Raw genomic sequence first — 13,246 nt, forward strand, 5'->3', positions numbered from 1 at the left:
ACTAGAGAGCAACTAGATAGCAACTAGAAAGATATAAGATATAGATAGAAAGGTATAAGACCTGTTGACACAGGAAAGAAATCAACCTATAAAAAAACTACAATAGTTTTTTATTTTAGAGCAATATGTCTACAACTATGCTGTCCAATATGATAGCCAGTAGCACAAGGGGCTAATTATAAATTTTAAAAGTTAAAAAGACAAGTCCTTCCTCACACTAGTCACATTTTAAACTTATAACAGCCACATGTAGGTAGTGGTTACTATATTGGACAGCACAGAAATACAATTTCGTCATCACTGTAGAATTAGACAATATTGCTCTAGAACTGTAAACAAGGATCTCAGAGGGATCTAAGAGAATGTTAGAGGTTTAGTTCAATCGCTTAATTCTGCAAGTAATGTTACTAAGGCAGAGACTGATATTTCCACAATCACAAAACTAGTTACAGCAATGCTAAGACTCCAGGGCCAGTCTCTTGACTCCATATCCTATATTTTCTTTCTTACAATACTAATTATAATCTGCATCTCATCTCAACAGTTCCATTATTTCTTTCTCTAGTCTCTCCATGGGATACAAATCTCATTCTACTTTCCCCAATTCTGAACTTCAAGGGCTACTTATCTTCTATTTACCTCACTCTATCATATTCCTCCATTCTTCCAATTTTCCTGTAATTGGAAAATTCTCTTATTCTAAACCAATTTCTCAGCTTTTCTTTCAAACTTCTGAGGCAGAGAGATATTGTCTTGGAGAGTAATTTCAACTGTCTTACTCCAGGCAGAAGTAACTACCTCAGGACCATGAAATCACCATTTTGCTTTCTTATCACCAAGTCTTATAACGTCCTCACTAAATCATTACTTTTATCCTTCTTTTCTTTTTTGTTTTTTTAAACCACCCATCAGAATTCATTTCTTTTTCTTGGAATATATTTTAGCACCTAATCAAAGTCTGTCCAACTACTGCTTTTGCAAATCCCAGTATCCCTATGGATGAACTATAGAACACGACATCTCAGGGCCTTTTCTCTTTGCAACTCCACACCCACTCCCTATTCAATACAGACTCTTCCAGTGAAGGAATCATTCCTCTCTGTGCCATGACTCCATTACTAGCATTACTCCAATGGCACCATACCTATGCCTGAACCTTTAATCACTCAACTCCTCCTTTCTGTCCAGATTATTCCTGGCTACTCTAGAGTTCCTACTCAGCCTGAAACTACAATTAAATGCTTAACTGTCATCCTTATTTTCTTTTTTTTAAATTTTTATTTATTTATGATAGGCACACAGTGAGAGAGAGAGGCAGAGACACAGGCAGGGGGAAAAGCAGGCTCCATGCACCGGGAGCCTGACGTGGGATTCGATCCCAGGTCTCCAGGATCACACCCTGGGCCAAAGGCAGGCGCCAAACCGCTGCGCCACCCAGGGATCCCTCATCCTTATTTTCTAATATAACATTACCATACCATTCTTTGACTATAGCCCACTCTTTGGGGAAAAACAAAAGTGTCTGAGTCTTTGACTCAAAGACTATGTCATTTCCCTTACCATCATTTCTTTTTTATTCCTTGTCCAAGAAATATACAGTCCTACAACATATCTTGCCATCTATTTTCAGTTAAGCTCTTTTCATTGCCCATCAGTTCTTTAATTGAAAACCTTGTTGGGATCCCTGGGTGGCGCAGCGGTTTGGCGCCTGCCTTTGGCCCAGGGCGCGATACTGGAGACCCGGGATTGAATCCCACATCAGGCTCCTGGTGCATGGAGCCTGCTTCTCCCTCTGCCTGTGTCTCTGCCTCTCTCTCTCTCTCTCTCTCTCTGTGACTATCATAAATAAATAAATAAATAAAAAAAGAAAAAAAAAAGAAAAAAAAAAACCTTGTTGATTTCTTGACAAATTTCTCTACAATGACTATTTTAAACATATTCCCTTTTCTCTACTTAAGCCTCCACCTGTAAACTGCTATTATCGCTTTCAACAAGTGACCTCTCCTCCAACTTGTCAAAGAAACAAAACGACCGGAGATTAAATCCTCCATTTTTATGCACCTTTTGCTCCCAACATATAGTCCTTATTTCTGGAACATTTTCTTTCTTTTTTTTTTTTAGATTTTATTTATCTATTCATGAGAGACATAGAGAGGCAGAGACACCGGCAGAGGGAGAAGCAGGCTCCATGCAGGGAGTCCGATGTAGGACTTGATCCCAGGACTCCAGATTCACGCCCTGAGCCAAAAGCAGACGCTCAACTCAACCACTGAGCCATTCCTCTGGAATGTTTTCAACTTCTCTCTTCCTACTGGCTTTTTTCTCCTGTTCTTCAAACATATATAAGTACCTTCTATCTAGGAAAAAAAAAGACATTTCCCTTGTTACCCCTCTATTTCTCTTTCATTGCTACATTTTTAAGGGTAGTTTATATGCTTATTGACACTACTTCTTCTTATCTACCTATTCAATATGCCCAGCCCAAGTGTCTGTCTCTGTGAATAATGTTACTAATAATCTCTATACCAGTCTAGGCTCAACCTTCATCGAGTCAATTTTCATTTATATATTTTCTTACTGTCTCCATTATCTTTAATCTTGATCTTTGCCTTAGCATCTAGGCTCAACCTTCATCGAGTCAATTTTCATTTATATATTTTCTTACTGTCTCCATTATCTTTAATCTTGACTTCTAACACCTTCTGACTCTAATAATAGTGCCTGTGCATAATACTTAATATGTTTTATGCACAAATTAGAATTATATGCTATCTTATGTTTTTCATTTACAATGTGATTTTTTTTCTCCCATAAACCTGATGTGATCTTTCTTTCTTTCTTTCTTTTTTTTAAAAAAAGATTTATTTATTTATTTATGATAGAGAGAGAGAGAGAGAGAGAGAGAGAGAGAGAGGCAGAGACACAGGCAGAGGGAGAAGCAGGCTCCATGCCGGGAGCCCGACGCGGGACTCGATCCCGGGACTCCAGGATCGCCCCCTGGGCCAAAGGCAGGCGCCAAACTGCTGAGCCACCCATGGATCCCCCTGATGTGATCTTTCTTGTAACTCCTCTGTATCTCTGATCTCATTTAACATAGTACTGAGCCCAAAAATAGCTGCTCAAAATTATTTAACTGAATGACTCACAAAATATAAAACTCAAGAAAAGTACTGAAGACATGTATTACATTTGAACTTAGTAGGTGGTATTATGGAGATATCAAGAGTTTCCAGGGATGCCTGGGTGGCTCAGTGGTGGAGCATCTGCCTTCAGCTCAGGAGTGATCCCAGGATCCAGGATCAAGTCCTGCATCGGGCTCCCTGCAGGGATTCTGCTTCTCCGTCTAACCTATGTCTCTGCCTCTCTCTCTCTCTGTGTCTCTCTGAATAAATCTTTAAAAAAAAGTTTCCAGATGCCAAGTACAAAACAACTACGGGCTGCAAAATATTTTCGAAAAAGAAAAAAGAAACCTAGTACTAAGAGTCAAGAGTATCCAGAGGCATTTTCCATTAAAGGTTTTATAGACAATATGACTTTTCTCTAATGGTAATAGTTCCTTTAGCTCAAGGCCTCCAAACATGTTTTTTTTAAACCTGACCAAAAAAATGTCATTAAAGCATAATATAGGGATGCCCGAGTGGCTCAGTGGTCGAGCGCCTGCCTTTGGCTCAGGTTGTGATCCCGAGGTCCTGGGATTGAGTCCCGCATCAGGCACCACACAGGGAGCCTTCTCCCTCTGCCTATGTCTCTGCCTCTCCTCCCTCTGTGTCTCTCATGAATAAATAAAATCTTAAAAAAACCATAAAGCATAAAATAATTTCATAAGCCTTCCCTGACACTTTTGATCCTAGACATTCCACTAGCAGTTGTAAGTAACATCTTCCTTAGTTAGTATTTAGATATATGTCTTTTTTGGGTATTTTTAACTTTTAAAATTTTATTACAGTAAAGCAAAGCTGGAGGCATCACAATTTCAGACTTCAAGTTATATTACAAAGGTCTAGTGATCAAAATAGTATGGTATTGGTATAAAAATTGACATGTAGGTCAATGGAACAGAATAGAAAACCCAGAAATGAACTCACAACTATACAGTCAATAATCTTCAACAAAGCAGGAAAGAATATCCAATGGAAAAAAAATGGTCTCTTCAATAAATGGTGTTAAACTGGACAGTCACATGAATAAACATAAAAGAATGAAACTGGACCACTTTCTTATACAAGCACATAAATCAACTCAAAATGGATTAAAGACCTAACTGCAAGACCTGAAACTATAAAAATCCTACAGAAGAAGAACACAGGCAGTAACTTTTTTGATACTGGCCGTAGCAAATTCTGAGGCAAGGGAAACAAAGACAAGTAACTACTGGAACTTCATCAAAATAAAAAGGTTCTGCACAGTGAAGGAAACAATCAACAAAACTAAAAGGCAACTTACAGAGTGGGAGAAGATACTTGCAAATGACATACTTGCCAGTGATAAAGAGTAAATATCCAAAATCTATAAAGAACTTCTAAAACCCAACACCAAACATGAATAATCCAATTAAACAACAGACAGAAGACATGAATAGACATTTTTCCAAAGAAGACATCCAGATGGCCAACAGACACAGGAAAAGATGCTCAACATCACTCATGATCAGGGAAAACAAATCCACACTACAAGGAGATAGCACCTTACACCTGTCAGAATGGCTAAAATCAAAAGCACAAGAAACAACAGGTGTTGGCAAGGATGTGGAGAAAGGGGAACCCTTTTGCACTGCTGCTGGGAATGCAAACTCTGGAAAATAGCATGGAGGTTCCTCAAAAAGTGAAAGATAGAAACACCCTATAACCCAGCAAATACTACTCAATACTAGTAGGTATTTACTCAAGGAATACAAAAATACTAATTCAAAGGGATACATGCACCCCAACGTTTAGAGCAGCATTATCTACAAAAACCAAACTATGGAAACAGCCCAAATGTTCATCGACGGATGAATGGATAAAGAGGATGTGGCGTGGGTGTGTGTATCACAGAGTACTGCTCAGCTATAAGAAAGAATGAAGTCTTGCCATTTGCAAGGACATGAATGGAGCTAGAGAGTATTATATAGTAAGTGAAATAACTCACTCATATGTGGAATTTAAGAGACAAAACAAAACAAACAAAGAGCAGAGGAAAAGAGAGTGGCAAACCTCTCTTATATCCTTAACTATAGAGAACAAACTGATGGTTACCAGAGGGGAGGTGCCAGGATAAATGAAATAGGTGGAGATTAAAGACTGCACTTCCTGTGATGAACACTAAATGCTGTAGTTAAGTACTGAATTACTAAATTCTACACCTGAAACTAATATTACACTTTGTCAGCTACTGGAATCTAAATAAAAACTTAATTTAAAAAACCAATTATTTTATTAAAATAAATTCCCCACTAGATTGTAAAGATCTTTGATCCTTTTTTTGAAAGTTTATCGGTTTGTTGCTCCCAAGCACTCTTAGCACAAGATCTTGCAAAAATGCCTGTATTCATTAATATACACTGAAGAATGAAAATAAAAAGATACAAAAGCTAAGAAAAAAACTCAGGTGACTTAATTACTTGCAGAATTCCTAATTAAAGGAAAGAATCAGAGATGTGCTCAGCACAATCATGGATTTGGGCAAAAGTTTTATAAACAAGAACATGGGGGTTGGAATTAGACTTGGCAAACTGTTTAACTTCTCTGAGCCCAAGTATCTTCATTTATAAGCTTGGGTTTTTGTACAGACTTACAAAGATAGTATATTATAAATATAACACTTGGCATAAAATAAACTGACAATAAAGAGATCTTAAATTCATTAAAATCTCCTATTTGGTTTTTAGTAAAAGAGGACTTAAGAAATATATGCTACAAAGAATTAATAAGAAGTGAAGAGTAATTAAAAAGAATGACCAAATTTACACATTCTAGACTGAAGTGAAAGAATTACAGCAAAGGATCAATCAAAACAGAAAAAAAGGACTCTCTGTTTTGACAAGGAAGGACATTTCCTCTGTGTAGCCTGAAGCTTCCTACTACTGACTGAAAAGTGATGTCCTACCCTTGCCATGCCAACAAATAGAGGATATTTAAGTACATAGATGGTGCCTACTTTAACTCCTGGAATGTTACTGCTCACCAAAATATACAACATGTATGGATAAAAAGGCCTGGAGTAGCCAACTAGCCTCCTTTGTTGATATGGAACCTTCTAGAATTAAGTGGCCAAGTAGGAAGGAATACATTGCTTAACTTATTAATAAGCTGACAGTCCAGGTTCCGTGGAGACCCCAAAGGGAAGAAACAAAGCAGAAAGAATTCTAATTAATGTTATACTAAAAAGCATCCCCCAAAGCTCAAATTTTCTAGGAGGTCACAAAGCCAGTACAGTCTGTGACAGCTGAGAATAAGGACATTTGCAAATTTCAAGTTAACGTAAGAATCAGACAAAAAAGTAAAACCAATACTCTAGGGAACACTTATATGTGTTCCAGCAGCAGCAATAAACAGAACCACCTGTTAGTTCTGCTGCATCAGAGGCCACAAGCAAAAGGGTAGCCTTGCCCAAGTCGGCCCATCCAACCTGGCCTAGACTGGCATAGAGCCTACGTGCACAGCCATGAATGTCAATGTGGGTGTCAGAATAGTAGTTTTATGGCTTCTGTATCAGTTTTATGAGAAAAGAAGACTCCTCATTGTGTCCATATCCACAGTCCTCCTCTGCTACCTGCAGATGGGAATGCTTCCACAATCACAGTGTGGCCTAGATCTTTGACACATCATCACAGTGGATCTGATAGGCATGTTCCTGGCCCCATCAATACTACAGGAGCAGAGATTATGCCTGTAATCTGTATTAGCTCTGTAGGTCAGGATGTTACTGCAAATCCTACTATATTCCTTCAGCATGGTGCTTGTGGGTAAGCATGACATGAACAAGAGCACTATATCTCCCTGATGAGGTCTAGGGCCCTCTTCAAACTAAGTGACACCTTCCTCTTAAGAGAGATGGGTCTGCAAGCTGAAAAGGGCCAGACCTATGTGTAACACCTGATATGATGTTTCCACTCTTGGAAGTTCCATTTTTCTTTCTGCATAATGATACACATGGAAAGACCTTAAAAATAATCGAATGTACAGATTTTTTATTCATATTTTTAAGTCTTTTAAATTTTCTTTGCACTGAAAAATGAGCATGCTGCTTTTGTACTCTAAAGTGTTCCAAAAAATGTTATGAATATGATACTTATTCCTTTCTTTCCTCCTAGTAAATTTTGTAGAGAAATTAGAAACCACAACCATACACATACTTTCAATGTGTTTATTCAGTGTGACATACAACGTTCTTCTATTTTATTTTTTATATAAAATTTTATATAAAATATTTTGGAGGAAAAAATAGAGCTAAAGAGAAAATCTAAATAAGAACTTGTTTCAATCCAATTGAATAATACAAAATTATTGCATTTATATATTGTATTTACATTTGTCTAATATTTTTCACAATTATTTTTAAGGATCTTTTCTAATTAGTTCATTGGTGATTCAAATTAAAAAATTTTCCCCTAGAGACCCCTGGGTGGCTCAGCGGTTTGGCACCTGCCTTTGACCCAGGGCGTGATCCTGGAGTTCCAGGATCGAATCCCACATCGGGCTCCCTACATGGAGCCTGCTTCTCCCTCTACCTCTGTGTGTGTGTGTGTGTGTGTGTGTGTCTCTCTCTCTACCTTTCATGAATAAATAAATAAAAATCTTAAAAATAAAAAGGTAGAAAGAAAATTTTTAAAAAAATTTTCCCTAGAGAACTAGCTTCAAGCCAGCTAGCAACTTGTTTCCAGATACCTGAGAAAAGAAAACATGATCACCTTTTTCTTTTTTTTTTTCACCTTTTTCTTGTTAAAAAATAAATCCAACTAAAAAGCTTAATGAGGCAGGATAATACATCTTAAACGACTTTTCAAATAATCACAACAGTGTTTCATATTCCTTAGTTTTGACATAGATCATAACAAATACTCTAACTCTGGGAAACAAAGGGTTGCAGAAGGGGAGGTGGGTAGGGGAATGGGGTAGCTGGGTGATGGGCCCTAAAGAGAGCACTTGATGGGATGAGCACTGGGTGTTATACTCTATGTTGTCAAAATGAATTTAATTAAAAATTTTAAAAAGATCATAACAAATACTTCATTCTCATTTCTCCAAAATAATATCCTTCTTCACCCCATATCAGTAACTTCATGGCAGTGAGATCAAACAATTCATACATGCCCTCAGAAGCTGGAGGGCACCTTATCAAAATACAAAAAGAAGAAATAAAAATAGAAGAATGCTGTAGAAAATCAACAAAGCGGTAAAAAGGTACCAATATAAAAAGAAGATAAAGCATATGGGTCAAAACGCAGACTGAAAATAAAATAATCTATATCAGGATAGGTGTGATATACATTAGGGACATTTTTCAATTCACTCTTCCTTTGGTCTTACTGCCTTAGGTTTTTAAAAAATTTAGTTGTTGCTCTAAAATATTTATTTCCTATCTCTTCTTCTCTTTTAATGCCTTTTCCCCCCTCTTTTAATGCCTAAAGAGAAACTAAAAATTCCCATCTATAGCAACATGAAAGTATTGCTCAGAAAAAAAAAACCTTCAGGAATTTCTCCTATGCAAGTCTTTCATTAGCCCAGAGAGTAACCAAATTCTCTGTAAATAAGCTCAAAACTGTCTCTTCCAGGGGCACCTGGATGGCACAGTCGGTTAAGATCCAACTCCTGGCTTCAGCGCAGGTTAGGAAATCAGGGTCCTGGAATGAGGTATGTTGGGCTCCATGCTCAGTGCGGAGTCTGCTTGAGATGCTGCTTCTCCCTCTCCCCCTGTCCCTCCTGCTCATGCTCTCTTTCACTCTCTCAAACAAATCTCTAAACACACACACACACACACACACACACACCCTGTCTCTCCCAAGTAAATGGAACAACTGATCAAAGCTACACATTCTTCTGAATGGCAGAGTACTTTCGTCTGCTATTAACAAAATATTACTCACCATCACATGCACTAAGTCTAGACTCCTATAAAATTATTAGCGATTTTCAGACTGCAGGCAAAAAAACCTGGTGCATTTTACTCTTTTAAAAAAGCAAAGTACTCTCTTACAGAAGCCTATAATAATTCCTTTAAAAAATCACACCTCATTTACTAACTATAAAAACTCGAAACCTTTTGTGAGACACTTTATTCAGAACACCTGTTATTCTCCTTTTATTAAACTTATTTTTCCAACCTCAAAATGTGGCAATAAAACTAAGAAATTAACCTTAAGCAAATTCTCATGCTTCAAGGAAATGATTTTTCCATTTACACCAATAGTATTTTCAAGTTTCACACTTTTGTACTGTTGCCAGAACTGTGGGAATGACTTAAAAACACAGGAACAAAATAATAATAATTTAAAAGAAAGGAGAAAAGAAAATCTAATTGCAATCTCTTTACTAGCAATTTGGGGCTCTTATCTATCCTTTTTGGTTCCTGTTTTGCACAAAAACAGACATAAAGTACTTTATTACCTGTCCCTAAGAAACAGAGTATCAATGTTGAAAACCCTCTGAAACCACTTTTTTTTTGGAAAGCAAATTTTCACAATATACTTAAAGAAAATTACAAACCTCTGAATGTTCATCTCTCTCATCTATAAGTCTTTTTAGATGTAATGCCATGTTTTTCAAGAGTGGTTCTATTTCCTCTTGAGACATATCAGTCACTTCCATCCATTGCAGGTCAAACACATTTTCCTGATTATGGGTTACCTTTAGCAAACCGACCAAAATAAACAATTTTTTAGAATGGATAATACTTAAAAACTGATTTCATTTTAGTACAATATTAGCTCAAATATCATATATCCCTTACCACAAAAATATGAGAAACAAATGATGCCTAAAGAACCCTTGAAATTAATGAATGATGAAAAGGCTAATACTAAGAATTATTTTTACTAAATATTATCTACAAATATACAAATATTTGCTTTTCTATCAACTAAAAAGAAAAACACTGCAGGCATTGCTAGGAGAAGGTAAAATTGATATGTTTGACAACTGCTTTAACAAAATTAATTGAACTTTTGAACTTTCCTTTAGGTAAGACTAAATTTATTGTGCTTGATTCAAAAGCAAAAGTTTTTTAATCCCATAGGATACATGTTATTGCACTTTTATACTTGAAAATCTACATCTTTTATAGAGTCTGAAGACAACAATGCCATAAAATCTTAGGAGAAACTAACACAAAGATTTTTAAAAGAATGGGAAAGTTACGTAAACATAATATTTATTTCTTGCTTTCTTTTTCTGTGATTTTGATACTCTGCTTTAACTTTCACAAGAAACCACAAAAATAACACTTTCAAGAATGATGGCAAATTTAGTAACTTGCAATACTTAGCATTTATTCAAAATAAAATATAAACCACAAAGCTAGGATAAACAAACATATATAAGGGAAAACTACCCAAAAAAAATCCTGTATTTTGTGGAGTACTAATATGCTGACTGTTGACAACAATATTACAGACAAGAAAGCTGGACTCTATGAATGCTAATGAAGAAGAAAGATGATATATTCAACACAGGTTATTCAAATAGAGAGTATTTTAAACACTACCAATTTTTACTATTTAAAAATTCTCTCCCTTTCCTTCTCTTTCTAATCAATATGTAAAGTTTATGATCTAGTTCTAAAATGTCTTAAGATTAAAAGCTTGTAATTAGATAGATGCAAAAACAGCATCTGTTAACTATTTTAATATGTCCTAGACTGAAGTTTTTATACAGATGTTACAAATCACTAATGTGTTATAATTCAACTAATATCTTCATTAAAAATTATACTATGTCCATTCATTCAAACAAATCACTGGAATGACTTAGTACCAAGCTATCATCTTACCTCACTTTAGTTTTGAATTACAGGCAGTGATCCACTTTCTGCTGCTTCCATTTACAATACTGTTCATTCTGTGCTAACAAAGGCATACACTTCATTCCTCAAACACTTTCTACCTAACGTCCCTATGAATAAAGGCAACAGTACACTGTAGTTAGCCCTGTGCCATGAGGATTCCTTTAAGAAGCTATCTCTAAAGAGAAGCCGACAATTTGTCTATCAGAAGGGTCCATCTGTATCTGACCTTGATTTGTTCTTGCTTGTCCTAGGATTTCAAGTATTTGGGGAGATAGAAACACACCACAAGCTTCATAAAAGTTTTTATATAAAAACTGTATATAGGTTATTACCTCTTGAATATGTGCGGCAACTGCTGCTTTTGTATCAAAATCTAAACCTTGAATTCTTTCAATAAATTCTTCTTTTTTCTGACACTAAAAGAAATTAATAAAATGATCATTCACGTTTTATGGGATATAATCCTTATATGTCGTAAATAACTTAAAAACTCATCAGACCAAGAAGCCTGGCTATGTTTTGAACAGTACAATGAGGGTTTTGTTTGTTTTGCATTTAAATGGTCTAATATACTTACCTAATGAAAAGATAACAATTTAGAAATATTTATTTAAAAAGCACAGCACCAAAAACCCATACTATTTTTATGCTGTAAAGTTCTAAAGAGGGAAACCATTACACAACCCATCTGAGGTCAGTACAATATTATTATGCTAACTTTACAAACAGAAAAGTAAAGAATCAAGAACTTGTTTCAGGGAGGGTAAGTTACTTGCCAAAAAACACAGTGAGTCAGTGGCAGAAATCGGAATACAGCCAAAAAAGCTCAGTCAGTCTTTGGCTATCATCAAACAAAACAGCCTTTCTTCTTGGGAAAAAAAAAAAAATTGTAAGCAATTTTTACTTCAAGCTTACAATACATTCCCACATCTTCATTCTATCAATCTTACTAAAGAAACCTATTTTTGAGGCCCAGTTCAACATTTATAAGGTAATACAATAAATATTTGATTTGTTTCTACCATAATATAAAGTTACCAGGGGCAAAATTTAAGAGTGTATATACAAGTATGCATGTACTGAGTTGAATAAAGGCAGTATTTCTTTATTGTATAACTTTTAAAAATCTTTATATAAATTTAAAGTATTATGATGTAAACTTAACCTTTTTCTTTCCAGTCAGTACTGAATAACAGTTTAACATGCATCTTGATACCTCTGCCTCCCATCTACAACTCTTAAACCGCAATCCAACTGCTGGTATAACTGTATTCTTGCAGCTACCAAATGAGAAGTGCATACAAAGTAGACAGCACTGCCTTGTCTAGCTTAGTTGCATCGCCTGAGCCAATTACCCAACTAGTAGTGAAGAGAATATACTCACTGAAAAGAAAAATGGATTCTTTGATCATTAAGAAACTTATCAAGGTTCTGCTTTGTACTGTACATATTTATTATATCAAATTGTAACATTCTACTTCTATTACCTACAATTTAACTTAACACATTCTCATGGTGCAAAAAGCTTTGTGTCCTATAAAAACAAAATTATTAGAACGATATAATAATATTTAAAATTAAACTACTAAGAACATACAGTTTCTGTGACTAGGAAATTGACTTTTAATGATGATGAAAATGAATCAATTTAAAAACAAGAATTTTTTTAATCTAGTAAATAAAATTTGACAGGTCTACTGAGAACAATTAAAGTTGACTTTCTGATAGTACATTTGTAGCAAAATTCACTTTTTAGGTAATTTTTAAATTTAATGCTTCCAGGGGCGCCTGGGTGCCCAATTTTTAAATTTAATGCTTCCAGGGGCGCCTGGGTGGCTCAGTCAGTTAAGTGTCTGCTTTCACTTCAGGTCATGATCCCAGGGTTCTGGGATCCAGCCCTGGCTCCTTGCTCAACAGCGAATCTGCTTCTTCCTCTCCCTCTCCCTCCTCTACCACTCGGGCTCGCTCTCTCAATCCCTGCCTCTCTGTCTCAAATAAATAAAATCTTTTTACAAAATAAACTAAATGCTTCCAAAGATGTTGATCTATGTATATAGTTTCTGAGCCAATGAGCACATAAAATAACAGGATTATGATGACTATGACTCATTGGAAGGGTCTCCCAATTCAACTGCCATATCTTTGCCTTTGGTTTAAACTTAACACATACACTTCCCTTTTCTAAGCCCTAGAGCCACTGTTTCTTCTTTTATACTATCTTTAGGAGCTCATCCTCTAATATAGTCTCAACATAAATCGATGAGAA

At 35.8% G+C, this 13,246-nt stretch overlaps 1 protein-coding gene and 1 pseudogene across 6 annotated transcripts in view; one reads left to right on the plus strand and one right to left on the minus strand.

Annotated features, from left to right (window-relative positions):
• The window catches only part of CCDC88A (coiled-coil domain containing 88A), a 132,630-nt gene that overhangs the window by 70,607 nt on the left and 48,777 nt on the right, over positions 1 to 13,246 (minus strand). For all 6 annotated transcript variants that reach the window (XM_072742093.1, XM_072742092.1, XM_072742091.1 and 3 more), the window contains exons 6-7: positions 11,313 to 11,396; positions 9,684 to 9,824 (exon numbers count right to left, since the gene is read on the minus strand). In XM_072742093.1, the coding sequence (XP_072598194.1) occupies positions 9,684 to 9,824; positions 11,313 to 11,396 (225 nt within the window). The remainder of the gene's footprint in view (positions 1 to 9,683; positions 9,825 to 11,312; positions 11,397 to 13,246) is intronic.
• LOC112915364 (sushi repeat-containing protein SRPX pseudogene) lies at positions 4,995 to 7,070 on the plus strand (annotated as a pseudogene).

The sequence above is a fragment of the Vulpes vulpes genome, chromosome 16, assembly GCF_048418805.1.
Source record: "Vulpes vulpes isolate BD-2025 chromosome 16, VulVul3, whole genome shotgun sequence".
In the NCBI taxonomy this organism is placed as follows: Eukaryota; Metazoa; Chordata; class Mammalia; order Carnivora; family Canidae; genus Vulpes; species Vulpes vulpes.